We start from the raw sequence: 26,717 nt of genomic DNA, 5'->3' as shown, positions 1-26,717 counted from the left end.
TCAATATCATTGCATTATCATTGTCGCATCTTCCATACGGTAGGTAGTCGTAAAAGTTTTGTCAGATGCCTTTAAAATGTGAGGTATTCCGCGAAGCGCACTTGTTTTGAGCGCACCCGTCGAACCGCACCAAAAAAGTGCGAAGGAATACTAACAATATTAAAATTTCATTCGAAACGGCACCTACTTTTAAATATAGCGAAGGCACGAAGTTAATATAAAAAAAAATAAATAAAAAAAAACGGGTAGCACCCCGGGAGTGCCGGTTGAAGTGAAAACTTGAATATTAACGTTGTGCATCTTTGACATCTTACGAATTTTCGATCGGGTCACGTGTCCTGACGCGAATTTAACGTTTTTTACCCATCACAACGCCGCTAAAGAAGTTTTCACTTCAAAAACACACTCGAAAAGAAGACTTTCCATACAAGATATCTTGGTATGTGGTTGACTGTACTTATAAAACATTGGACAATTGAAATACATTCCTTTATCTGAAAGTTTTGCATCCTGGAATATTGATAAGGTATCATAACACTTGTTGCGCCTCGTCAACTCAACTCACTACTTAATAAACAAATTAATTGGAATAAAAAGAGTTATTGCAGTCAACTTTAATGTTAACTTTAACATCCGCGCCGCCTATAACGCTTAGGTAAATTGACGTAGGTACTTTGTCTTAGGCATGTTCGTATCTCCTAATATAAAGATATATCCGTTTACGATTTTGTTTTTGTGTATAGATTTTAAACAAGGATGAGTACAAGTTAATTTTTATTTATAAACAAACTGACTGAAAAACAAATTCACCATATCCCAGAGGTGAACCGGCACAAACTATTGTTTATCTAGTTTAGTTAAGTAAATACAATTTGTTGTAATTGTCTACAATAATTAAAATAAGATATACGATTCTTAATGTACGGGCATGATTATGACTTTATGAGTCAATTCTTATCTATTTTGTTTATAACAATATTAACAATAACGGAACGACTCAGTTGATTTTAGCACATTCGGAGCACGGACATGACACTAACTTTACAATGTTTCATTACATTACTGTGTTTTGTTTTTTGTATTTAGACTATGTCCGTTGTGGTATAGTGAATAATCGATTACTGTTTAATGTCGACACAAAAGTGACCTTTTCGCCGCCAACTCCCGCGGAATATTTCGGATATTCGGTGTTTTTGACAGATACTGATAATAAGTGAGTTTTTAAAATTCCTATTTACTAATAACCACTTTTTTTTGCATTCATAATTTGATCACAAAATTTTTCAAACAGTAAAAAATTAAATGTTTCTTAAAAATATTATAGACGGTCATTCAGATTCAAATTTATAGGCACCTGAAAATTATTATATTTTTCAAATAAAAATTTTGTTTGCAATATTACCTATAACGAATTATTTTATTATTTTTTTCAAAAAACCAATACCTACATACTCAAAAAATAGTATTATGATTCAATTCATATAGAGATTTGTCATAATTTAAATAGTGAAAAACATTTAAAAAAATACCATACCTCAAAAAATAAAAAAATACCATCGTCAACCGATTGAGCTGAAATTTTATACACACGTTTAGTTTAGATGACATTGCATTATTACTTGTTAGTGCACCCAGGAACAGAAACATTTAGTTTATTGACAATCATAATTTTATTGCCACACATAGAATGCAATAAGATTTGTGTTAAAAAATGACATTTGTAAAGAACTTCGATCGTCGATAGTCTTAAATGGTCAAGCATGTCACTTGATCATAACAATCTAAGAACATACGAACAACTGCAAGACAAAGTCATCACTCAATACAGAGTCGACGACCTCCGTGGTCTAACGGTCATCATGTGAGACTGCTTCGCTCGAGGTCCCGGGTTCGACACCGCTCAAGTCATGATGGTAAATGTGTTATTTTTTCAAATTGTCCTAGGTCTTGCATGTTTATAAATCTATATATGTATATGTTATAGAATATAGTATCGTTAGTTAATATACGATAAGTCGCGAACTTTGTTTGGAACAAAATAAATAACAAATAAATATAAAGGGAAAAAACACAGATTGAGTTAGCTCCAAAGTTACTGACCTGTGTTATGGGATACAAACTCAACGATGCTATATTCTATAACATATACATATACCTAGAGATAAACATCCAAAACCCAGGTCAATATGAAAAATATCATTCCTGGTTAACATTGAAATGTTGACCTGGAATCTAACCCGGGACCTCCAGTAATGATGACCATTAAACCAGGGCGACAAATCAGTGTGATTAGTCGCTACATACCTATATTCATTTATCACAGGAGTTTTTCGCTTTCAGATTGATCGTGGGCGCTCCAAAAGCTAACAGTACAGGCAGCCCTATCGTGAAGTCTGGACAAGTGTTCACATGCTCCATACAGAATGATCCATCATCACACAACTCGACCTGTAAACAATTGAATCCGCGCAATGATAGTAAGTAATTTTTGTTTGACGACCTCGGTGGCGCAGTGGTAAAGTGCTTGCCTCTGAACCTAGAGGTTCGATCGTTTCGATCCCCGGTCGGGTCATGATGAAAAATGATATTTTTCTGATTGGCCCGGGTCTCGGATGTTAATACTATATAATTTATCTATATGTATATGTTATAAAATATAGTATCGTTGAGTTAGTATCCCATATCACAAGTCTAGAACTTACTTTGGGGCTAGCTCAATCTGTGTGATTTGTCCTAATATATTTATTTATTTTTATGTTGTAAAAATCAATAATCCCTTTATGGATTTTTACAACATAATTTTAATTGATTTTTCTAATTTGCTTGGCCTAAATCGTGCTAATATTATAAATGCGAAAGTTTTGTGTTTGTTACTATTTCACGCAAAATCTACTGGACGGATTGTTAGATCCCGATTTTCATTCCCGATGTCTTTCACGGTTGTGCCTCGATGCCCAGGATCAAAATAAACATTTAAATTTAGATTATTTGGCTGTGATTTAACGACCGGCCGATTGACGTCAACCCGTTTTAAGAATGCCGTTGTTGCATGTAAATTAGTTCTTGATAAAAGGAATGGAATTTTTTTTTTGTTTTAGGAGGATTCGGTTCGAGCACGTTTTTGAGAAAGGATATGTTATTTGGAGCAACAGTCGGTGCCATAAAGAACAAAATAATATTTGTAAGTTTACCGTATTTACTGTAATCTAAGGTTTACCGTGAGATGCGCCGAATATTCGATTAGTTTGATATTATATACTATGTAATCGGCCAAATTAAAGTAAATATAAAAGTGTGGTTTTTTTGTCTATCTTCCACTTCAAAACTAAACATGGGATTAAGTGATTTGTGATATGGAGATAGTTGATAATAACAGCTAGTTTTATATGTTTGTACAGGCCTGTGCTCCATCGTGGGCTGAGCCATACAGGGACACCCATCTCTTGACAATCGGCGCTTGCTACGTGTTCACCACAACTAGAAGAAATCAGGTCCTTAAGCCATTGGGAGGGAAAGGTTAGTCGTTTATATTGAAAAATTGAAATCTGAATTATATATAACATGTCTATATATAGAATAGATATGTTAGGTACTTTACCAGCCCGCTCCACACGCCAGATTGCTCTGGCCTGCGTTTTTATGAGTATCTACGAAATTGTACCTCAATGGACAAAAAATGATATAATATTTTTTTTTATATATGAAAACTAACAGCGCTGTAAATTTTCTATTCGCCTTGTTATTCCGATTTCTAAAGTTTTGATAAGCATTCAGTGAGTCAGCATCCTCTTTTTATATACAGGATGTTACAAAATATACCTATATTTACATACAAAGTGGTAATATAGGTACGCTACTATTAAATGTGCGCGCTTTTGTTTTTCTGCTTAATTCGAGTAAGATTTCAAAGATGGCGCTATTGTAAAAAAAATACAAAATAAAAGCGCGTTTTCAATTGCTCAGTTGAACAGAACAGCGTAGAATGAACAACGTAGAAATCGTATGAAGTTTTGACGTACGTCAACTCATGTCAGTGTCAAACTATAGAAAATAACGGAACATGACGGATCTATACAACATGGTGCGTCGTCGTAATGGAGCGCGACAGAGCAATTGAAACGCGCCCCAATGAATTGCTTGTAGATCTTAAACTTTATCACGCGAGTTCAGCTCGTACTTGACCGATTTTTTATTTTATTCCGGACTAGCTTTTACCCGCGGCTTCGCCCGCGTTTGAGTAGATAAAGCGTGGTAACAAACAAACTTACTTTCACATTTATAATATTAGTTAGGATATATAAATAGAAAAATAGGATATAGCGAAAAGTACCCTATGTCATTCTCCATACTTCAAACTACATGTATGTAAAACTTCAAGAAGATTGGTTGAGTAGATAAATAGCATACAGCGTTTATACAATATAGGGAGGTAAAACCAGAGAGAAATTATCAATACTCCATCGACAAGAACCTCGTTCTTAAATTTATTGATGATGATGATATAAATACCATCCTATATTTGTAATGACAATCCTAACTAATATTATAAATGCGAAAGTAAGTTTGTTTGTTATCTCTTCGTGCTGTATCTACCCAATATTCTTGAAATTTTGCATAGCTGTGGTTTATAGTATGAAGAAGGACATAGGATAATTTTCGTTCCTGAAAAATAACTATATCAGTCTCAAAATTAACGCGGGCGAAGCTGCGGGCAACAGCTGGTGATTCATATTTCTCATTACAGAGAAACAAGCTATAACCTCCCCTGGCTCCAGGAAGGTGTATGAAGATTATGGTGGGAAATATTTGAACTATTACGCGTACGGTCTGGCCGGGCTATCGATGAAGGTGACTGACGACAGCAACGTCCTGCTTGGAGCACCGGGCATCTTGCAGAATACTGGTTGGTTCCTCTGCCTCTCATCTCGGGGCTGCGACGCCCGAAATCCACGTCCGCGTAAAAATAACCTTAAAATTTTCAAGATTCGACTGTGGTTTTGCAAACTACCGCTCAATTCCCGTTCCTCTAATTGGTGGTATCGACAATCACTATCACTCTCTCTCTCTCATTCTGTTGTTCTCCTGGTTTCACTTTGAGCTTTAACGCGTCACATCCGGCGTTAAAGCTCAAAGTCCACGTGAAGAAATCATTTTTTACGACGTCAACTTTTTGTTTTTGTGAATGTGTCGTTGCCTATGAACTGAGGCTGTTCTTATCCCTTAGCCGCCTCGTACAACATTCACGGAAGCTATGTAGGCTCAGGCCAGTTGAGTAGGTATTAAATGTTTAGTTTCGTATCCAAAAAAACGGAACCTTTGTATATGAATTATTTTATACATTACTAGCTGCGTCCCACGGCTTCGCTCTCGTGTGAATTACCCTATGTGTTATTCCAGCTGATGTTCTACCCGTGTACTAAATTTTATAACAATTGGTCTAGTGGATTTTGCGTGACATAAAGTAGGATCAATTTAACCGGTCACATTTGACACTTCGTCCAAATTCATAAATGTAACCTTGTAACGGAGGGCGTACAATATTTATTGTTACAAAATCAGAACTACAAAAAATCAAAGATAAGGGGGGTTTATCCAAAATCTTTGAAATTAACAATACTAACAAAAGAAGACATTTTTTGACAATTCGAACTATACGCTGACAGATGTCAAATGTGACTTATTAAATTGGTCCTACTTTAGAAACAAACACATACAAACGATGTATATATGTATGTATGTATTTGTAATGATGAACTTGTCTCGCAGGAGGAATAGTCGATTACTACATTTTGGAGAGGGGACCCACTATCAGAAAGCAGCCGATAGCGAACCCATACTTCACTGATGATTTGGGTCCTGACGACTATTTTGGTAATCAATCAATTGACCACCTCGGTGGCGCAGTGGTAAAGTGCTTGCCTTTGAACCGAGAGGTCCCGGGTTCGATCCGCGGTCGGGTCATGATGGAAAATGATCTTTTTCTGATTGGCCCGGGTCTTGGATGTTTATCTATAAAATATGGTATCGTTGAGTTAGTATCGCATAACACAAGTCTCGAACTTACTTTGGGGCTAGCTCAAACTGTGTGATTTGTCCTTTTGTTTGATCTTTAAACCAATCAATCAATAGGTCAATCGATCAAATACTGTTCAGGATTGATGTTGCACTGGCAACCAACAAAAAAAAAGTTTATTTTTGCATTCCTTAATTTAAAATATTTTTGCACAATGACATATACAAGGATTCCCGCCGAATGATTTTTAATATGAAAATTGACAAATTTGTTATTTTTGTTGTAAAATCCAAAAAGGCAATATAATTTCATTGAATTACTGCTACATCTTCGTTTTATTTTTTTGTTGACCAAAGATTTTGGCCAAATACCGATCCCAATTTTAAATGGCATTTTTAAAAAGTACTAAGTACTTACTTTGTACGACAATTATGCAAGAACTAACACAGAAACAGATATTTTATTTATCTTTCATTTGATATTATGTCATTATTGCATTACTAGCGTTCCTAAAATTATTATTTTTAAAATATCTACTTAGATATTAAATATTTGGATTACGATTCAGAACAGAAAAATTGAAATTTTATTCATTTTGTATCTGAACCCGAGTAATTATTTTTGAAAAATACATTTTTATACACAGTGTAGCGCCATCAACTTTATAAAGCGCCATTTTCTATCAGACTTTTTGACCAAATCCTACGTGAATCGCGTGCTTTCAGGATAAAAGTATCCTATGTATGTAATGCCCTAGGTACCTGAATACCAAATTACAAAAAAATTGGCCAAGCCGTGCGAGTGTTAAGAAGTAACAAACATGCTCGTAAACTTTCGCCTTTATAATAGTTATGGTATGGGACGAGTCGAGTCAGTCATTTGTGATAGTAATGTTTATAAACATATGATAATGTTATTTACCTAATTTGATAATGGGTTCAATTATTATTTAAACACTTAGTTGTCAAATAAATTATATAAAGTATTTCAACATTTACTTTGTTAATAATAACGCAGTGCACGCATTGTTTACCAAGATAGACTTTTGTGTTTATAAAATAAAATAAAAATAGCCATTTTTCTATCATTAGCTTGTAATCTAATCGTGACTACAAAATATAGTAACACTAACTGTAAAGTATTAAATAATTTATTCAGAGTATTGTTCTGTTTTTAATATTTTTTTCTTGTCATGACTATTACTAGCACTGGTGTCAGATTTTATTCAAGTCGCATAAAGGCATCTGATATGACACTTACCGCCTTCTAGTGGCAGGTAGCCGCATTCACACTCGTGAACTAAACTGTCCATCAGTTCAGTGTGTAGGTTTCCTCACGATATTTTCCATCACCAGAAGCAGGTATCGCACCTGCACCTATCTGCATAGGTCCAGATGAAATAAAGTGTAAAAATAAACGAATTAAATATAATAGTGAAAAATATATGTACTAACTGCAATATATATATATATATATATATATATATATATATATATATATACATATATTTTATATATATATATATATATATATATATAAATATATGTATATACACAATAGAATAACTAATATAAAAGAATAGAAAAAGAGATTGATTTGATAATGTTGATTCCAGGGTACAGCGTGGACTCGGCCATGTTTGAACCGCACGGCAGATTCCTGCAAGTGGGAGGGGCGCCGAGATCCCAGATGGGATTGGGACAAGTAAGTACCTATCGATCTTCTTAGCGTATTCCCGGTGCTCCCTCAGCCGCTATGCGCCGAAGCCCTGAGTTTTCTACTTTGTCTTAAATTAACAGACCAGTCGCTCGTATAAAAACTTAATAAATTACACACCAAAACCTTCCTTAGGAATCATTATCTGTTGGTAAAATCGCATGAAAATCTGTCTACTGTACAAATTTTCATGCGATTTTTGAGTTTATCGCGAACAGACAGACAGACGCAGCAGATGACTTAAGTTTTGTAATATGTAAAGATTGTATTTTCTATTAGTAGTTAGTTATTGTCAACTAACTTTTTCTTTACTAAAATTTTTTGACTAAAATCCACTCTTGCAATGTGATGGCACATTGCAAGAATGGATTTTAGTCAAAATATTTAAATATTATACCTTTGTCAACACTTTTTCGCGTTCAATTTTGAATCACTTGCGCCAAATCTTGAAATAAAAGTAATAATTTTGAGTTCCATCTCTAAAAATGTTTCTTTTTTTTTTTAAAAGTGCGCAGAGACAGATAAAGACTTTTAAATACTTACCTTATTATTAAAAAATATTATATACTTAATATTAAAAAATACCGTTTCAACATGTTCTTTTACTCTATATAATTTTACACTTATTTAAATATAGCTGAACTCTTGCCACGTGGCCACAGTTCAATTTGAAAACTCGCACTACGTTTACGTATATTAAATATCAAATGAAACTTCCGTAAAATTTCAGGTGTTGATTATTGAACCAGTGATAACAGAGTCCAACCCTATCAAGATCAAGGCTAAGCTCGTGGGTCCACAAGTGGGATCCTATTTTGGAGCAACGCTATGCTGTGTGGATATAAATGGTGACGACAGAATCGACCTCCTGGTTGGCGCGCCTAATTATGTAAAACAAAACGGTGGATTCAAATATGACCAGGGCGCTGTTTTCAGTTACCTCAACCGTGAAAAGGTGAAAAATGTTAGCTAACATTATAAAAGCAAAAGTAAGTTTGTTTGTAACGTTGCGTGAAATTGAAAATTTGATTACATGTAATTTTAAATATGGAGAAGGACATAAGGAACCTTCCATCCCGAAAAAATATGTGTTCCCGTGGGAAACTCACGCGGGCGACGCCGTTGGTAAAATATGTCTATATTATATAGTGATGGTACCGAAGGGCTACCATAATAAATAATAATAAATATATTAGGACTGATTTAAACAATTCACTCACCATTATAAAGGTACATTATCCAAGATTGCTATAGGCTATATTATTTCGAAATAAATGAATTTGAATTATTTAACCTCAAAATTCCCACGGGAGCGAAGCCCCGGGCAACAACTAGTCGTGTATAAAAAAGGGAGAACATTGGACACAATGACGTGTTTTATGCCCCAAGCAGTAAATCACCTACAAAATCGTCTTGTAGCCTAGAAATACTTACAAATAAGAATTAAAATTTATTCTAAGTTATATATTTCAAATATTTTATTTTTAGAACTCCACATTTAATCTAGAGGAATCTACACACGTGTTGGGAAACGAAGCAAGCAAAGCAAGGTTTGGGAGCGCTATAGCCAGTCTCGGCGACATCGACGGTGACGGGTTTAACGGTAAAAATATACTTATATTAGTAAGATATGTTACGCTACTAATTGCTTTACATCCCTCGAGAACTATTTTCCGCAAGTAAGCCTCTTGTTTGGGCCCTTTCTCGTATATAGTCTTAAGCTGCTGATTATTCTAGCCAGCCCAGTTCCTTCAGGAAGCGGAGGTGTACGCACCGCCGATGGTGTACGGCAGGCTTCGCTCATGATCCCGGGATTTCCCAGGAACTCTTCTTTTGTTGATGCGACGCCATGACACTCCAGGAGGAGGTGGCTTGCAATTTCTTCAGTCTCATATCATCAGCCCTTCATAGTGGGCTGTCTGTAAATGTGTTTGTTTAGTGCACAATGACCAGTAATTATTCCAACCATGTTACGTAAATACTTTCTTGGTAATGAGATCAGACGTCTTGAGTAGCGACTGCGTCCCAGTCAGGTATTAGGTATGTGTATTGTACGCTATATAGGTAGGAACGATATTTTCCATACATTTTTCCCATGGCGGCAACGGCGATACGCAATCTAGATGCAATATTCTATTCCTAAGTTTGTTTGTTTATTACCTGTTATAAAAATATTTTTAGATGTGGCAATAGGAGCTCCTTGGGAAGATTCCGGAGTGGTGTACATATACCAGGGGAGCAAAGAAGGGTTGAAACGAAACTACATCCAGAGAATCACTGCAGAGGGGTCGAGTGGTTTCGGCATTTCAATATCTAAAGGGCATATCGACAATAATTATTGTAATGGTAAGTATTCCGTCATTTGTTTGTCTGAGTACATTGCTTTGTTTTCCATAGGTTGACATCTCTCGACGGACGTCAAAACAACGGGGGAGGACGGAGCAATGGTGTCGAATTCTAAGACTGCGTCTTCAATTAAACAAACATACATATTGCGCACTAAGCCTATTCTCAATTGAAGTATTATATAATGAAATAATTAACAAGATATTATCTATGGGCCCTGTGCAAAAAGATTCCAATTAATCCATACAAATATTATAAAGAGGTAAAAGTTTGTGAGTTTGTATGTTTGAGGCGGATAATCTCCGAAACTACCGAACAGATTTCAAAAATTCTTTGACCATTAGAAAGGTACATTATCCAAGATTGCTATAGAACATATATTTTATCTCAAAATTCCCACGGGAGCGAAGCCCCGGGCAACATCTAATATGATATAAATAGAAAAAAAAAACAATTTTCATGTAACATGTGTAGTAAGAATACAATCTTTACAGATGTGGCTATAGGAGCATACGCCAGCGGAACAGCGTACCTTTATAAGTGTACCCCCACTATCAAAGTGGAGGCATCCATCAAAATGCAAGACATAGCGGATTTACCAGAGAATCCCACAAACTTCACGGCTTACTTTTGTCTGTCAGTTCGTCCACAAGTTAACCATCACGCCAAGTTAGGTAAATATTTTAAAACCGCGGCCCCACTGCTTCGTGAAGCTGGGTTGCGTCAACGCAGAGCGTTGATACTTTGTTGACATTTAGGCTGTGTTGCACCGTCAAATTTGTCGTTGATTTTAACTGGCGCGCCACAGACAAAATGGAGTACTTTACTTAAATTTAAATTTATTTAAAAAGCACCCAAGCAGGTCCTTGCTGATTGATAAATATTATTATAATTTGAACGATTTTTTAATGATAGATTAAGATAAAAAAATAGTTAATTTAGTTACTTTTATATATTCGATTTTGTTTTGTGGGATGATAGAATGCTCTCCATTTAAATACCCGTGGACGGTGAAACATGTAGAATTATGCTTTTATTTTAACACCACATTGTAAAAAAATGTAAACTCATGTTTTTGCAAATAAATAATCTTTGTCTTTGTCTTTAAGTTTTTTGCGCACATTGAAGTTAGCGTCAAAGTTGACGGCGCATGCAATGTCTCTGTGCTATGTGAATGCGGCGTAGACGAGGGTACACCTGATCACATATTTTTTGAATGCTCAAAATTTTCTCAATCTCTATACGACTTGCTTCCCCCTTATGTCCCAAGACCTGTTAATATGCAATTTCTATTAACATTAGTTTTCTCTCCATTTATAATTATATTGGCAAAATTTATACAAAATAATAATATCTACTTATAATTTTTATTTACTTTATCCGTATATATGTATGTATAATATATTTATATACTTTTATATTGTAGGTTACACACTGATCCGTGTTTATAATATCATTATAACATATTATATTCCGTGTCAATTTCAACCTTGACGTTGGCAAAATCATCGTTTTGGCGAACGATGGAGCCACGAAATTAAAAAAAAAAGTAAAGTCCACTCTTTCCTTGAAGATTTGATTCGAGATATTATTCCAACTGTAGCAGTTGTAATATTCAACTTTAAATTATTTAGTTTGTGTATAATATCTGTACAAATACGAGCACATATATTTATTTTCCTTGCGTACATATAAAATTGTGTTGAAAATACTTTTGTTTTCAGATATTCAAGCAATAAAAACAATAGATCCAGATCTAAAAAGGGCCTCTATTTTAGAAGACACCAGCAATATAATCACCCTCTCACCTGGTAAAGAAATGTGTGATGAACACGTAGTAATGGTCAACGTAAGTAATATTCTTCTCTCTCTCTCTTTGGAAGATTTAGCTATGATATTACAAGCGGCCGCCCGCCTCAACCCTCTTTGAGAATGCTATCGTTGCCTATCAGCTGTTAAGGCTTTGTGTCCCTTAATCGACATCCACGGGAGGATATGAAGTGGTCCTATTTTAGGGCACTCAATTTCACGTGTTCCCAGCTGAAAGCCTTTATTGTGTACTTACATTTATATATAACTAGATATTGCTCGGGGCTTCGCTCCCCTGGGAATTTTGAGAATAAAATATAGCCTATAGCAATTTTGGTTATGTACCTTTTTATTGGTGAAAGAATTTTTGAAATCGGTTCGGTAATTTCGAAGATTACCCGCCTCAAACATACAAACTCACAAACTCTTACCTCTTTATAATATTTGTATGGATTAATTGGAATCTTTTTGCACATGGCCCATAGATAATATCTTATTAATTATTTCATTATATAATACTTCAATTGAGAATAGGTTTAGTGCGCAATGTTTGTTTGTTTAATTGAAGACGCAGTCTTAGAATTCGACACCATTGCTCCGTCCTCCGCCGTTGTATAGACTGGGAAAAAAAATTACATTGCTTCTATTACAAATTATGACTATGTTTGTTAATTATTCTGTTAAAACCGTATTTTTTTACAGGTGACATCAGACCTGACAAAACCGATCCCAATTTCTTATGAGCTGAAGTTAGTGACGTCACAAGGTGAGAAAATGCGTGTTGGGTCAAGTTTTTTATTTTTCAAAATTGTTTATATAACTTAAATAACCATAGAAAGTTTATTGTCATCGATGTAATCAATGGTTCTCTTTGAAAGAAAAATTGACCGAACAGTTTTTGAGAAAATTATGAAGAAATAAGCACATGGTGTTACGAAATACTTACATGCGTACGAACTGGTAAGACAACATTTCGTGTGTATTTAACATTATACTCGTAGGTAATTTTTAACATCCTATATGTAGAGGTAACGTTTCAGATACCGCACGCCTCGCCGAAGATTCAGTTTTACAAGCTTCATCACTGTTTCAAATGATGTATGATTGCGGCAAAGATATGATTTGTACACCACTTCTTAATTTGACTCTCGAACCTTTCAATTCGTAAGTAATAGTATTTTTAGGTTATAATTATTCCTTAACTGGCATAGCATTTAATCTTATTTAAATCTGACAAGAAAACATCGTTGTAATTAGTCGAGACTATTTATGTGTTAAAGTTTCAATACATAACTAAGTTGTTTCAATACATAACAGAGTTTTTGGGGTTTTCATGTCATAATACATTATCATGATAAGCATGTATCTAGAACTGTCTCCTAACTCCTTATTAGTAAATTAGTATATATATATATATATATATATATATATATATATATATATATATATATATATGGGCAAGAAAGCTAGTCTATCATAAATCTCATTTGTTTAAATTTTCCATGAACATACAGTTGAAGGAGGGTCCGCTGCAAAAAATCACCAGGGACATACTAATCTTCAATTATACATTGCAGACCATACGTCCCGGGGTCAGACCAGAAACTAGGAGTTAAAGTGACTATAACCAACCATGAAGAACCAGCGTATGGAATTAAGTTCAACCTCACACTGCCACAAGCCCCTAAAAGGGTCCCCACATCCTGTATTCTGCATGACTTCAACATGACCTGTAGCCTCCCAGCCTTGTTTAGGAGAAACGATACAGCCATATTTGATATTGAATTGGAATATGAATATATAAGTACATATACCGACATGGTTGTAACCGTGGAGATGATTTATGGCAGTAATGTCACTGTCAAAGAATTGCTTCTGAAAGTGCATCCTGTAGCCAATATTAGTGTAACCGGGTATGTAGTGTTAAATGATTTAAAAACAATTTGATTGACTGGCTTAACTAACACAGATTCTAAACGATCCACAAATTTTTCAGATTCAATCAAAAATTAATTCACATTGTACCTAGTTACATCGATTTTCTGTAGTCAAAAAACTTATTCGTAAAAGACTATATACTATCTCTTTACCTAACCAGAAACATGTATTGTTACTGTTTTATCATATATAAAATATAGTCTATAGCAATCTTGGATAATGTACCTTTCTAATAGTGAAAGAATTTTTGAAATTGGTACGGTAATTTCGGAGATTACCCGCCTCAAACATACAAACTCACAAACGCTTACCTCTTCATAATAATAGTATACATAACAAAATACCTATAAACATAGTGAAGTGGTAAAATACGGTAAAGTTCAAATTAAAAAGTAGTTTCCAATCGTGACCTCTGCACTGTAACAAATACGGAACCTTACGAGCGTCCTTTTTAGAAGCATTTATTTAAAACTTTGTATAAAGGATTACCTAAAGTACCGTATAGGTATATCACCACTTCGTATAGGTAGGTATTTGTAGTTTGTTTTTTACACCAGTATTTATTATATTTTAGAAAGGCCCTACCAAACATGACGGTGCAGGTATCCAGAGATACACTATACGGCGCAGGAAACGTATCATTTGTTCATTATTATCAGGTAATTTCACGGAGATTTAGTTCCACCATCACACCCGACCGTTTGACGGAATATGCTCACTCTGTCCATACAACTTCGCGCTCGGCTCCATTGATCTATTCAGTTGCTTTTCTATTATTTTTCATAGGTTACATTGACATGCGTCGAAGTTCGTCGAATCTCCATACAATATTTTCGTTGTCCGTCGAGGTACGTCAAAACTACTGAGGATTACGAAGCATTAGGGCTGAGGCCTATACTAACCGAATTTGGACAATTATCCACTTTGAAATTCGAACCAGTCGCCTTATACTTCCCGAAAATACTCGATTATGTTGCCAACCATAGCTACTATATCACTCACTCACTCAAGCACTATACGTTACGGTTACGCGTTGACAATGCGTCAATAAATTTTGTTGTGAGTTTCCAACCTGGCTCTAGTTTTATCATCTCCTAAATACTACAACTAAATTAAAAGATGGAAAATGAATATTTAGGAGAAATATCAACGAAGCAAAATTATAAATTCAATAAAATACCTACAAGAAATTGGAAGCGATTTGTAAAATTTCTATTAGTATTTTAAATTTTCAGATAAGCAATTTTGGCCCATCTAATTGGTTCAACTTGAAAGCAGTGTTGCGCAGGCCTGACAAGGTAACACATAAACAAAACTAAATTTGACCTAACACCTTAACTTGACCTTCCTACACTACCTCTATAATAAGCTCTCTTTGTAACTGTAACGAGCTTGTCGACGTCAGCTATATATAAAATTCTTATTTGGGGTATCCTCATAAATGTCCATTCATAATTACTTTCTGGATCTCTTTTTCCATGTTGCTGATGATTTAAACCCTCGAGTTTTTCAAGTAGACTTAAAGGCAATTTAACAGGTGACTTAATTGAGTGCCAACGTGCCCATACCAACGCGAACGATATCGGTAAATCCTTAAGTTTTTAGTCTATATGCCCTTGAACTGACATCTTCTTCTTCATAGTCGTATTCCTCATGGCTCAGGGTCGTGGTCATTACGTGGAATGAAACACACAAAACAACTTTCTTGGCATTATTAATGGAGTGGTTTGCCATTGCCTTCTCTATTTCACACACAAGTTAATAATCAACCAGTGTGCAGATTTCCTCACGATGTTTTCCTTCACCGGAAGCAAGTGGTGGCCGATGAAAACTACTATATATGAGTCAGATTGGTATAGAAACTCATGTGGCACGTGTAGGATTCTGTAGGTTAACCATTACACCGCCACCGCTTCCAAACTACTAACTAACTAACATCACAAATTTTATTTTAGATAAACTTATCAAGTCCGGTGGCTGGATGCGCAGAAAGACAGGCCAGCCCATACATGGATTGTCAGTGGAATATACGAGCAAAACACACGATATCCGTGGTGGTGCCGCTACGCATTGATTTACACATTTTTGGTTAGTATTAAAAAATAGTTATGGATTGCAATAAATCAACGGAAAACTGGAAAACTAAAAACTAGGTGACCGCGCGATGATTTAGACAGAATTGGAAAGATTTGAAGAATGGAATAAAAAAATGGATGCAGTCCTTTCCCGTACAGCGGGAAACTTGATGACTCGAAATAATTTACTCATTTAGCTCCGCTTGGTTTTCCGATTTTCCTAGACTTTGCCCTTTGCCCTTTGCCCCCGTAAGCACGTATATTTCAAAGACATCGTTAGTCGGTCGAAAACGCGAGTGCATTATATTTATATATTACTAGCTCCGCGCCGCAGGGCTTCGCTCCTGTGGGAATTTCGAGATAAAAAGTACCCTATATGTGTGTGGGATCATCTATGTACCAAATTTCATAACAATTGATGCAATAGATTTTGCGTAATATGTGTATATACACATATTACATATGTAAAGTTTCGTATTTATAATATTAGTAGGATAGTGTAGGACTAAATCAATTTGATATACCAACTTATATAATTGCTATATATTATACATACATATTTAATTTTTTACAGGTGATTTCCTACTCGAAAACGTGACATATAATGCTACTTCCGAAATGCATATTCTGTCCTTCGAAAAGTGAGTAATTATACAGATACAGTAACACATCTTCATTCCTTACGAGGCAGACTGAGTCATGAGATGCGAAACTCGAAAGCGTTTAGCTATTATATCGTGGGGTTTATTTGTGGAATCAAGAGAAAATATTGACACGTTAGCAGCCATCACCTATGAGAAGAGTGTTTAGTACATAGCCCTTTTCCTTAATGGACTTTTCTGAAAACGAGCATAAAGCTGGCACTTTACATGTTTTTTTTTTCGCCGCAAGAACATATGGGCGCTATCTAGCACACTAGCGCCATCATCCATCACATTTTTGTCAATTTCTTTTATTTTTCACTAAGTAATATAAGAAATTTGTTGTGATGTTGGCACTAAGCCTTAATATATCGTTAATACAGGTTTTCGTCGGTGAGAACCACACTAGTTCTCGACCCGGCTCCGCCTCTCTGGCCTTTGATAGTAGCAGTTGTTAGCGGAATACTTCTGCTGGCTCTCATCATGTTTGTGCTGTATAAGGTAATCACTTAGATTTAATTAATTTTCTTATATTTTCTAATCAATTCGGTTTGATGTGCAGATGGAATATATATGAATGCATTTTTATTATGTTGTCTCAGGAAGGACATAGACATGCTTTGATTTTAAGTAAATGTCAGCCAATTTCTCAATCATATTCGGTAAAATTCTAACAGTTCGGCTTCTTCTCAAGACCACAAAAAGAAGATTTGAAACGCCTTCTTGAAGACAAAAATACAGAACAGGAGCAAAGCCTTTCAGACCTTGTCAATACGTCCGCTCTCGAAGGCAGTTCGGCATCGACTGCGGGAACCGCAGCGGAGTGCGGCGCGTGCGCATTCACAGATGGCCAAGACGACTCAACGCAGTTCGACGCGTCAACTCTCGAGTTTGACGCATCCACGTTTGAGTTGAACGCTAGTCAGGAGTTAATAGAACTGGATACTGATTAAGAAAAATTACATTATATTATTCTTTAGTTTTAATTAACTTGAATACCAAAGAGAATTTTTTTAGTTATTTAATTTTATGTAGTACTTAATTTTAAGAAAACAAACTACGCTTATATCCCGTATGTAACACAAGTATTATATAGTCAATATCGTTATTCCTATATGATTAAAATTATTTTCATTATTAGTTAATTTTATGGCATTCCAAGCAAAAGGGAACAAACTACTGATAGATTCAATTTTCCGAGATATTTGTGATTTTGTGGAAAGAAGGTAGAAAATTGGCATTTTGCGATTTTAATTATTTTAATACGACATGCAAGGGGCTACGTTTTCATGCAATAAATGTCTCTATCGTGTACACAACGTGAGAAAATTACAATTGTATGTTTAGTAACTAGAACACTAGCTGTTACAGTTTAAACTAAACAATTTGATGTTTGTAAGTGTGAATTTTGACTTTTGTTTTTTACAATATAAAGGCATTATTTAATAAGTAATAAACAAATAGAATATCCAGTAACGTCATTTATTGGTAACTATTTAAAAACATGTAAGAATAAGATATACAAAACAAAAGTAACATTTACAATTATTTTGGGGTGGACAAATTAACATAACGTTACATTTATTTTTAAATCACTATTAATAAATTGAATTTTTGTTTACATTAAAAAAAAATAAACAGGTCGTTTATGATGGGATATTGGGATATTATCTAACCGTTACAAGTACGCGGATAATAGCAACTGAAATTGAATTGTATGTGGTAATAGCATTACAATATAACATACATAATTAATATGTACCATAGAGAATTGTCAGCCATGTTTGTTAAAAAAAATAACCTAATTTCATTGAAAGAAACTTTACGGTTATTTTTTGTCTGGAGCGTCCGCCATTTTTGTCGGCTTTCGCTGATCCAAGTTTAAAAATTCTTAATGTTCTTTTTTCAAATTTACAATAGTTGCACAGAGCTTAAAGTTTAACGCTATTACAGCTTTTAATCAGCTTTCACGGCGTTTTCAGCTTTATCGGCTTTCCTTTTCGGTGTGATGTATGACCGGACGAAGAATTCACCAAAGAGGTATATGAATAGTGCTTCGTTGATGATAATTGTGAAAAGCAGTATATAAGATGGGGCACAGTCGCTGTAGATGTAATTTCCAACGGCGTGTATGATGACACAGACAAATTGGAACTGAAAAAAAGAAAAAAAATACTATAAATGATCTTGATCCTTTTGCAATTTAGATATACTTAAAGAACGATAAATTTAATTTATTTAGTAGTGAATTATGGACTACTAATATACGACGGTATTCAAAATGCCAGTCGAAAAATTTTAATCAAAGCTGTTCGTTAACATTTTGAGATAATTTTCAAATAAAAAAGTAGTAGATACAAACGTTTTTAATAATGAAAATCACACCCAATTATGTACGTAAATAAAACTTTACTTTTTTATTAAAGTGAACGTATTGAAAACGACAGGCGTAGACGTTGACGCATTCAAAGAAGTTACTAAAACTTACCACTTGCATAGCGGTGATGTATCTCTTCCACCACAAGTATTTGGTCAGAGCTGGGAACGCCGACAGCCCATAGTACGCATACATGACTACATGGACAAAGGAGTTGATGTAAGCCAAGAATGCGGTGGCCTGCACTGGCTCGATCTTCAGCGTGTACCACGTGGCCAAGAGGGTGATGCTGTGGTGGTAGACGTGGAGGAAGGACACCTGGTTCTGCTTCTTCCTCAATACGAACAACACAGTGTCGGCTAACTCGGAGAATTTAGCCCAAAAGTAGATGTAGATGAAACGGTTGAGCTGCAAAATTAATAGTAATACATTGAATTTTTTTTTACATGTTTTTATAAAACGAATTACATTAGACTAATGTAAAAGATAGTTATTGATTTATTGAATTATCTTTCAGTTTTTCTCGAAGGTTGACTGGTAGTTAATGCTTTTGCCCTATGCCATATTGGTAAATAAAGTTTGAAATGTATATATGTACCCTTCTCTGTGATTGTTCGTCTTCGTCGCATGTGATGCCGATGTAACCTGCGGGTTTTACTAGTTCCCAAGCCTGCAATGTACAAACTTACAATTCATATTTTATTCGAAAATGAATCAAAAGAATGGTGAGTAGCGTTGAAATATTGATCGCACAGTTAGAAATTGGGAGATTTTTATTTATTTATTATTTATTTTGGCACATAACAGTAATTATACAGGATATTTACATTCAACAAACAAATTTTAAGTACTAGACCACTATTATTGGAGTTGAACTATTTGTAGATACTAGTGAGAGATACAGGCTCTGCTTAGTTCAGACACCAGTCTCCACAATCTTGTTTTATTGAAACCTGTCAATGTATAATGTAACATATCTAGATCAGAAGGTGAAATAAGAGTTTGCATTTTCACTTCTCACCATCGAATTGATTCGACGTGTGACTATGGAATTAGTAGGTACTTTGTTGTACGAAGTACTTACTAAATCCATGTGTGTGACGCAGCGAACCAATGACATTGCAGTGTGATTGTCGTTGCGTTACAATGATGCAATGTGATTGGTTCGCTGTGTCTCGTTTCGAATCGATTCGATGGTGTGAAGTGAAATGCTAACCCGCACTTCGCCCTCCGAACTTGTTAAGATTCAAAGAAAAATAAAGAATCTTTGATTTGATTTGAGTGAGAATTACTGGAACGAAGGTAATTTTCAGGAGTTTTAATCGATTGATCACATTTCCTTGTAGCTTTTCTTGTCAAGACAGGGGGCTTACCATCATCTCTTAGCGCGATCCACTTTACGACCTAAACTGACCTGCATCGCAAACTCGTACGATCGACTTAATTTTTTGTATGAATGCGATTCATTTTAGGTTGTTAAATTGAACTGAGTTGCATTGGAATCGTTCTGTAAAAGTTGATGGTAGGTCTACAGATTTTTATCAATCATTATCATTTCGATTCTATAAATTCCCGGGATAGGTACCTATGTAATTGACTTGAAATATTAGCATACAAGTAAACAGAAAATAGTTTAATCATTACTTACCATTAAAAATTGAACTAGAGAAAATGCAACTTGGAATAAGTTATATACTTTGAGTAAATTGAATAGTTTGAACGCTTCTCTGTTCTTCATGTACGCAGGTCCGACTTTTAATACAAATAACAAGTACGAAATCCATATTAATATGACCGGTATCGGAGATGACATTAAGAACCAATCGTCTACGTAAGCATCTGAAAAAAAAATACAAAAATATTAATGGCTATCAAGCATAAAAATGGAATTTACAATATGAGGTGTCGCGGACAGGAGATATACGAGTATGTACACAGATTCGCATTGTACTAACATAACTCGCGCCGCGGAGCGACTCGGAAGTATATATACAAGAAGATTGGTTGAGTAGATAACACGTGAAGAGATAACAAACAAACATGCTTTTAATTATTATAATATTAGTTGGGATAATAGATAAATATGTCTGTATACTCCATAGTATATGGGACAAAAGCATATACCTACATTTATAGATTTGAGGTCTTCGCACATAATAAGGACAACACGTTGAGAAAAATAATTAAAACATTCCTCAAGGGAATCTAAAGCTAATATTAAGTAGTTAAGAATTTATTTTTTTAGAAATTAAATTAAAATAAAATCCTTATGAATCATATATTTCAAAACAAATCCCTAGTGAGCTTGAGGTGCTCTAAAAAAACACATTTAATCCTCGAATAGCATCGGAAATTTATTGACTGGTAACACCGATTCGAAATGGCGCGCAAACGTTAGAATTAGAACCAACGAATTTTGATACATGACACCTCTGAGCTTATACTACGCCACTACAATTGCCTCTCTTGTTATAATATGCATTTTACAACCCTGTTATCTATGTATACCATCAATAACACACATTATGATTACGTCAACAACAGTACCAAAGATTAAAAACAAAACCAGTTGATTATAGATAGGCCTTGAGTTGATTTAAAATACCAGTATTTTCTATTAGTGCACTTTGACAGTAGATCATAATGAAACAAAACATACATTGTTCTCTAATGACTCCAAACTATGACGCAAGTAAATACGTTGTTAAACAAAATCCACGCTTTAGGAGCCATGTCCCATTGCTCAGTCGTGCTCCGTCACGTCGACGGATCAACGCGTAACGATTTATTACGTTAGTAATTTTATGAATTTTCAACACACGTCAGTGTCAAAACCTATAAAACAACGGAGTTACAAAATCCGTGACGTCATAAAATATCACTGTCATACGTACAAAAAATATTTGATTTAATATACACTTGGAAAGTAACCAATTTATTTTAATTTATATTTATTTGTTAGGTTGTGAAATTATTTATTAATATTTTAATTCTGTATTGCAAAGCAGTACCGTTTATAATACCGTAATTCTGAAGAAATGATTTGATTTTAATTTGATTTTTGACCTTTATTAGGTGATAATTCACCATTTACTCCTATATTGTTATCATTAATAATTCACTCTTATTTATATTGCTACTCATTGCATAATATCACAAATAGGTATGTAACAGTGAAAATAAAACAAATTACAATAAACCACTTAAAGTTACAATAAGCTGGTGTTAAAAATTTGCATAAAAGACTCGTTTTTTATGTACTTAGATAGATATTAATGTTTTTTTTCTATACCGTTTTGCAGAAAGTCTTCTTTCTACCAAGGGAGCAACATTATTAAATGGTTTTATTTTTCAGTTTGTAGCTTTGAGGATTATCATATAATTTAACATTTGATATGAAAAACTGCACGTGAGGCCACAAGATGGTCTACCCTGAACAGTCTGGAAGTCTCTAAACAGTCTTCAGGCCATAGACTGGATAGAACCGCAGCACACAGGCTGTGCTTGAAGAAGCCCCAGTTTGCTCGGTTTTCATGCCATCTCCATAACACGGCTCCTAGTGTGACTGCGGTGTCATCTAGTCTGTGGCTCACCTGATATCGTATCCCTTGGGGTTTTTTTTACTCGGATCACAATTATAGCCTGTTTTGATATACTCTTTGACTATGTACATTATGTACTTTCATATATTATTAGAAAAATTGTAAGAAGAAATAATGGTAAGCCCTTCTGGCATGATAGGGATCAACACTGTTCAAATGAGTTTCTTTCGGCATTTCTTATCAGCAGTGGTCGTTCCGAAATGCCAGTAGTTTGTAGCTTGTGAGAAATAACTATTTTAATATAAAAATTGACGTGAAAAAGTGCCTGTGAACATCTAATTTCTGAATAAATGATTTGAATTTGAATTTCCAACTGCCCGCATCTAAATAGACTAACGAGGTCAACGTTGAGTTATAACCGTAGTCAATAATGGTCAAAAAACTCGACTAGAAGACATTAATTTACAAATTCTACTGCTAAATAGTGGTAACCCTGAAAATTCTACTCTCTACAAAAAAATCTATGAAATACCTACCTAGCTACATAACCTTTTTTGCCCCAAAACTAGTACAAAAACTCACGCGGTCACAAAAAATTAGTTAGCATAAATTTAACTTTCATATTGAAATTTTGGTGTCATCAGTGTAACCTGTAACCTTAAGATGGAAGGAAATAAAAAGCGTCTTTGTGTAAATCTAAATGCACAGAAATTATTATTTTTTTTACCTATATGTTACCATTTACCTATGACCGGATCGTGTTCGATCTTTTTTGCTATTCGTCGTCGTCCCTACGATTACCACCAATTTCTGTTTTTTTTTTTATTTCCTAAAAAAGGAACAGTTAAATAGATTCAAAGTAATAGCTTTCGTTTTTAAACGTCACAAAAAATCTAGCTATTTAGCTATTTTTGTAAGTCAACGGTCAGGATGTCGCATATTCTGCTATTTCAGCTACCTAATCAAAACTTGCCCTTCAAAAACATCTTGAAATTTGACAAGATTCAAAATAAAATATTACAAACTTCTATTTACAAGACTTATATTGAACACGCCCGCTAATTTAAGCTCGACAACGTGCTGAAATTTTAAATATGTTACGTTTTTTTTGTTTGTTTTGTTTGTTTTTTTTTTTTTTACTTTGGTACAGTAGAACATAACCTAAAACAAGACTTGGGTTACCTCTTTTCCCAATATTCCCCCAGGATATGCACACTGCATGATATTATTTCTGACATACAATTCTATATTTTTACACATTTTCACGCTTATTTCATTCCGTTTAAACGTCACCACTGCTGGGATACAGGCCTTCCTTACGGATGGATAAGGAGTATGGGCCATGACCCATCACGCGAGCCATTGCGGATTGGCTGGGTTTTGGTACGACTGCAAATACAACCGGGACTGCTTAACATGCCTTCTCTAAAGCTTAAGATAATACATTTTTGGACATTTCCCTTTAATTCTCAAGATTGTCAATACTGTCTATGCACCACGCATGTGTAAGAAAATTACTTCGATGTAATGTTTTCTTAGCTATGCTATGCACTTATAAAATATGGTGAGAAATAAATGAGAAACATCTCATAACTCGCTGTTGACTATGTTGCATTTACTGCACTTAAATACTCGTGTTTTTACACTCAAGGGTCATGATCATGACCACGTTGCCCAAGCGTGGGCATTAAAATCTTGGAGTATGTCGCTGAATATTTCAAATTCCATCTAACTTTATAGCACCGGTGCGATATCCTTACAAATGCGTACATATATGATTAGAAAACTACCGCATGGATTCTCATACGGTTTTCAACAATATATAATGTGATTTCTGGAAGGTTAAAGTATATAATTTATTATATTTTTATCCAAGCGAAAGCGGGGCGGCCGGTGTACTAAATTTAATAACAATATATCCAGTAGTGCGGAAATAGTTTCCCTCACAAACTTTCGATTATCGGTACGATAATAATTTCTGTTATTTCAATTTTTCATGTTGTATGTTACAATATGACCGTGAACGCATTAATTCCAACTTCATTCATACCTAGCTTGTAATTTGAAATTTAATACCACACATTTTTCCTAATATAAATAAAGCAGCAGTCGCCGTGGTCGCCGATGATTGTGCGGGACGCATTTGTATAAACAAATTACACAACATTAGTGATTTAATTACTATAAAATACTAGCTTTAAAATGAGGTGATTTAGAATTTGTTTATCTACTTTTATAACATGAAAATATTAGGCACGGAAGGCGAAGTTACAACTTTTTTTTTTTTTATAAAATATATCGACTGGATATAATTAGTTACACTTTCGATATATTTAGTGTATTCTGGATGATTGTTTATTTTCTGACACCAATGTTACCTAGCAATAAAACACACGATAATATGATGACGATATTCCTTTTTTGTTGCCCTCCTCAATACAGGCATGCTTAGTGACGAAGTCAGAGCTTTTAATCAATTAAGTAGTTTAACAATCTGCTGAGTTGAATCATGTTTTATTTAAATACATTAGTGGCAGTCAATTAAAACATATCATCAACATCTTCCTTACCATTTTCCATCATATCTTGCCATTTCTCTTTCTTTCTGTAAAGTCTGTTATGTGTCATACTCACGTCGATCTATTGAGTTGAACTAACATACATTTTCGATTATATTTCTGAACACCAAATATATGTCTACAATTTCAACCTAAATTACTTTTACTATTGTAGTCAGTTCCTGTGCTAATGTTACTTATTTCTTATGTAACAACAACAAGTAATTTATTACTCCTATGGGCAGAAGACAAAGTGAAAGTTTAAAGAAAATTCCTATCTATCACTTGAAAAATTTATTCAATCGTATTCACTTTACTGCAAATGTTTTCAGAAATAAATTTAAAAATATACTCACGCTTCGCCGGGAATCCCACTATATACTTCAATGGTGAGTCCATTTTAAGGTATTAGCTCGGTATTGGCACTATTCCGAAAAAGAAACTATTGTTTATGAAAATAAGATTAGAATTTTAAACACACGGAGAGGCTGAAACACGTATAAGTGTATAAATGCCTCCGTTAGTTTTTAAATAGTGACTAAAGAAGGGCGAATGATAGTCTGCACAAAGTTCTTATACTTAAAATGACAGAAATTTAGGGTTCCTTGCTAATTAAACCGACCTTTTTTATACAACATTTTTTGCAATCTAAACTGTTAACTATTTCTTATTATGTTACCTAATTGAAACTGCTGTATATAGCTTTAGTAATAGTTATATATATATATATAAAGACTAAAGTTAATCAGTGCCTGGTCTTCGACATTCGCTATCGCTTGTCTTAATAGAAACGTACTGACTATCGAAAGCAAATTTCATGTGATCTTAATTTTTGTTCTGTCTTTTGTTTCTGATATAAGTATAATTCTCTCTCATCTGTTACTTCCTCAGTTGAACGTGTCGGAGCCCAGGGCCCGCCATTTTGTTTTCTGATATAAGTATTTACTAAATTCTGACTACTTGACATTTATATACAAAAACACGGTGATATTTGACAAATTTTATGATCAAGCTTGTAGATGATGAAAATGAGTTGATTTCCAATCACGTCAAAACATGTTGAAAGATTTTTGATCGCCATAACAAACTTGTCAGCTGATACGATTTAGTATAGAATCTAATAATTATGAAAAATATTTTTTTTTATTTGCTTTTGATAAAGTCAGTATTTGTGACTTTCTATTAAGTGATGTACTCCTTTAGATACTGAGTTTCATTAGTAATTAGACCAAGCCAATAGTACTAAGTACTGACACGCATATCTTTTTCAAAATCACTCTAGGTAGACAAGACAGACGTGACAAAAATAATGTTTTGAATGAAAATTAATTTACGAGCCCCGTTGCAAGACTTCCATGCTGGGAGCAAAATAAAAACCTGCTTCTTTTCGCGCAAATTGTAAAAGCTAATCAAGGGATAGTTTACAGATTCTTCTCGTAGGCGATAGGCTCGCAAACTTATTTAATATTAGCTAGCTAATTCCCTTTATTAGTCCACCAGTCAGTTAAACGTGGACTTAACTGTCACTCTTGGCTCTGTTAAGCGTCTCTCTCTTTTCGAGTGTTAATTACTAACTTTGGTGTCAGATTTAGTCGCAGATTTAGAATTAGATTTAGTATCAGATTAAGTCGCCTTCTGATTAAGGTATTTGACATAAATTTTAGACTACACACCGCGTCTAGTAGCAAGTAATCGCATACAC

The 26,717-nt window shown here is 34.5% G+C and overlaps 2 protein-coding genes across 3 annotated transcripts; one reads left to right on the top strand and one right to left on the bottom strand.

Moving 5' to 3' along the window:
* The first annotated feature begins 1,005 nt into the window (after window positions 1-1,005).
* Window positions 1,006-18,010, top strand: LOC128676472 (integrin alpha-PS3-like). Of its 2 annotated transcripts, XM_053756603.1 has the most exons (21): window positions 1,006-1,213; window positions 2,341-2,477; window positions 3,099-3,181; window positions 3,399-3,516; window positions 4,745-4,903; window positions 5,767-5,871; window positions 7,629-7,717; window positions 8,460-8,684; window positions 9,218-9,332; window positions 9,911-10,075; window positions 10,570-10,749; window positions 11,800-11,924; window positions 12,587-12,650; window positions 12,925-13,048; window positions 13,462-13,797; window positions 14,397-14,481; window positions 15,058-15,120; window positions 15,778-15,910; window positions 16,472-16,538; window positions 16,922-17,039; window positions 17,216-18,010. In XM_053756603.1, exons 1-21 carry the CDS (start codon window positions 1,047-1,049, stop codon window positions 17,489-17,491), a joined length of 2,934 nt encoding a protein of 977 aa, XP_053612578.1. In that variant the 5' UTR covers window positions 1,006-1,046; the 3' UTR covers window positions 17,492-18,010. The 2 variants fall into 2 exon arrangements, with proteins under 2 accessions (XP_053612578.1, XP_053612579.1); XM_053756604.2 differs by lacking the exon at window positions 5,767-5,871 and having other exon boundaries at window positions 17,216-17,510.
* LOC128676473 (very long chain fatty acid elongase 7-like) lies at window positions 18,005-25,745 on the bottom strand. The gene is made up of 5 exons (XM_053756605.2): window positions 25,372-25,745; window positions 20,564-20,754; window positions 19,514-19,585; window positions 19,027-19,323; window positions 18,005-18,692 (listed from the first exon to the last, which is right to left on the bottom strand). The coding sequence occupies exons 1-5, from the start codon at window positions 25,412-25,414 to the stop codon at window positions 18,495-18,497; spliced, it is 801 nt and encodes a 266-aa protein (XP_053612580.1). The 5' UTR covers window positions 25,415-25,745; the 3' UTR covers window positions 18,005-18,494.
* Window positions 25,746-26,717: the final 972 nt, after the last annotated feature.

Source organism: Plodia interpunctella, chromosome 16 (genome assembly GCF_027563975.2).
Source record: "Plodia interpunctella isolate USDA-ARS_2022_Savannah chromosome 16, ilPloInte3.2, whole genome shotgun sequence".
Lineage (NCBI taxonomy): Eukaryota > Metazoa > Arthropoda > Insecta > Lepidoptera > Pyralidae > Plodia > Plodia interpunctella.
Note: the sequence above shows the minus strand (reverse complement) of the source record. Positions and strands in the feature narration are given on the sequence as shown.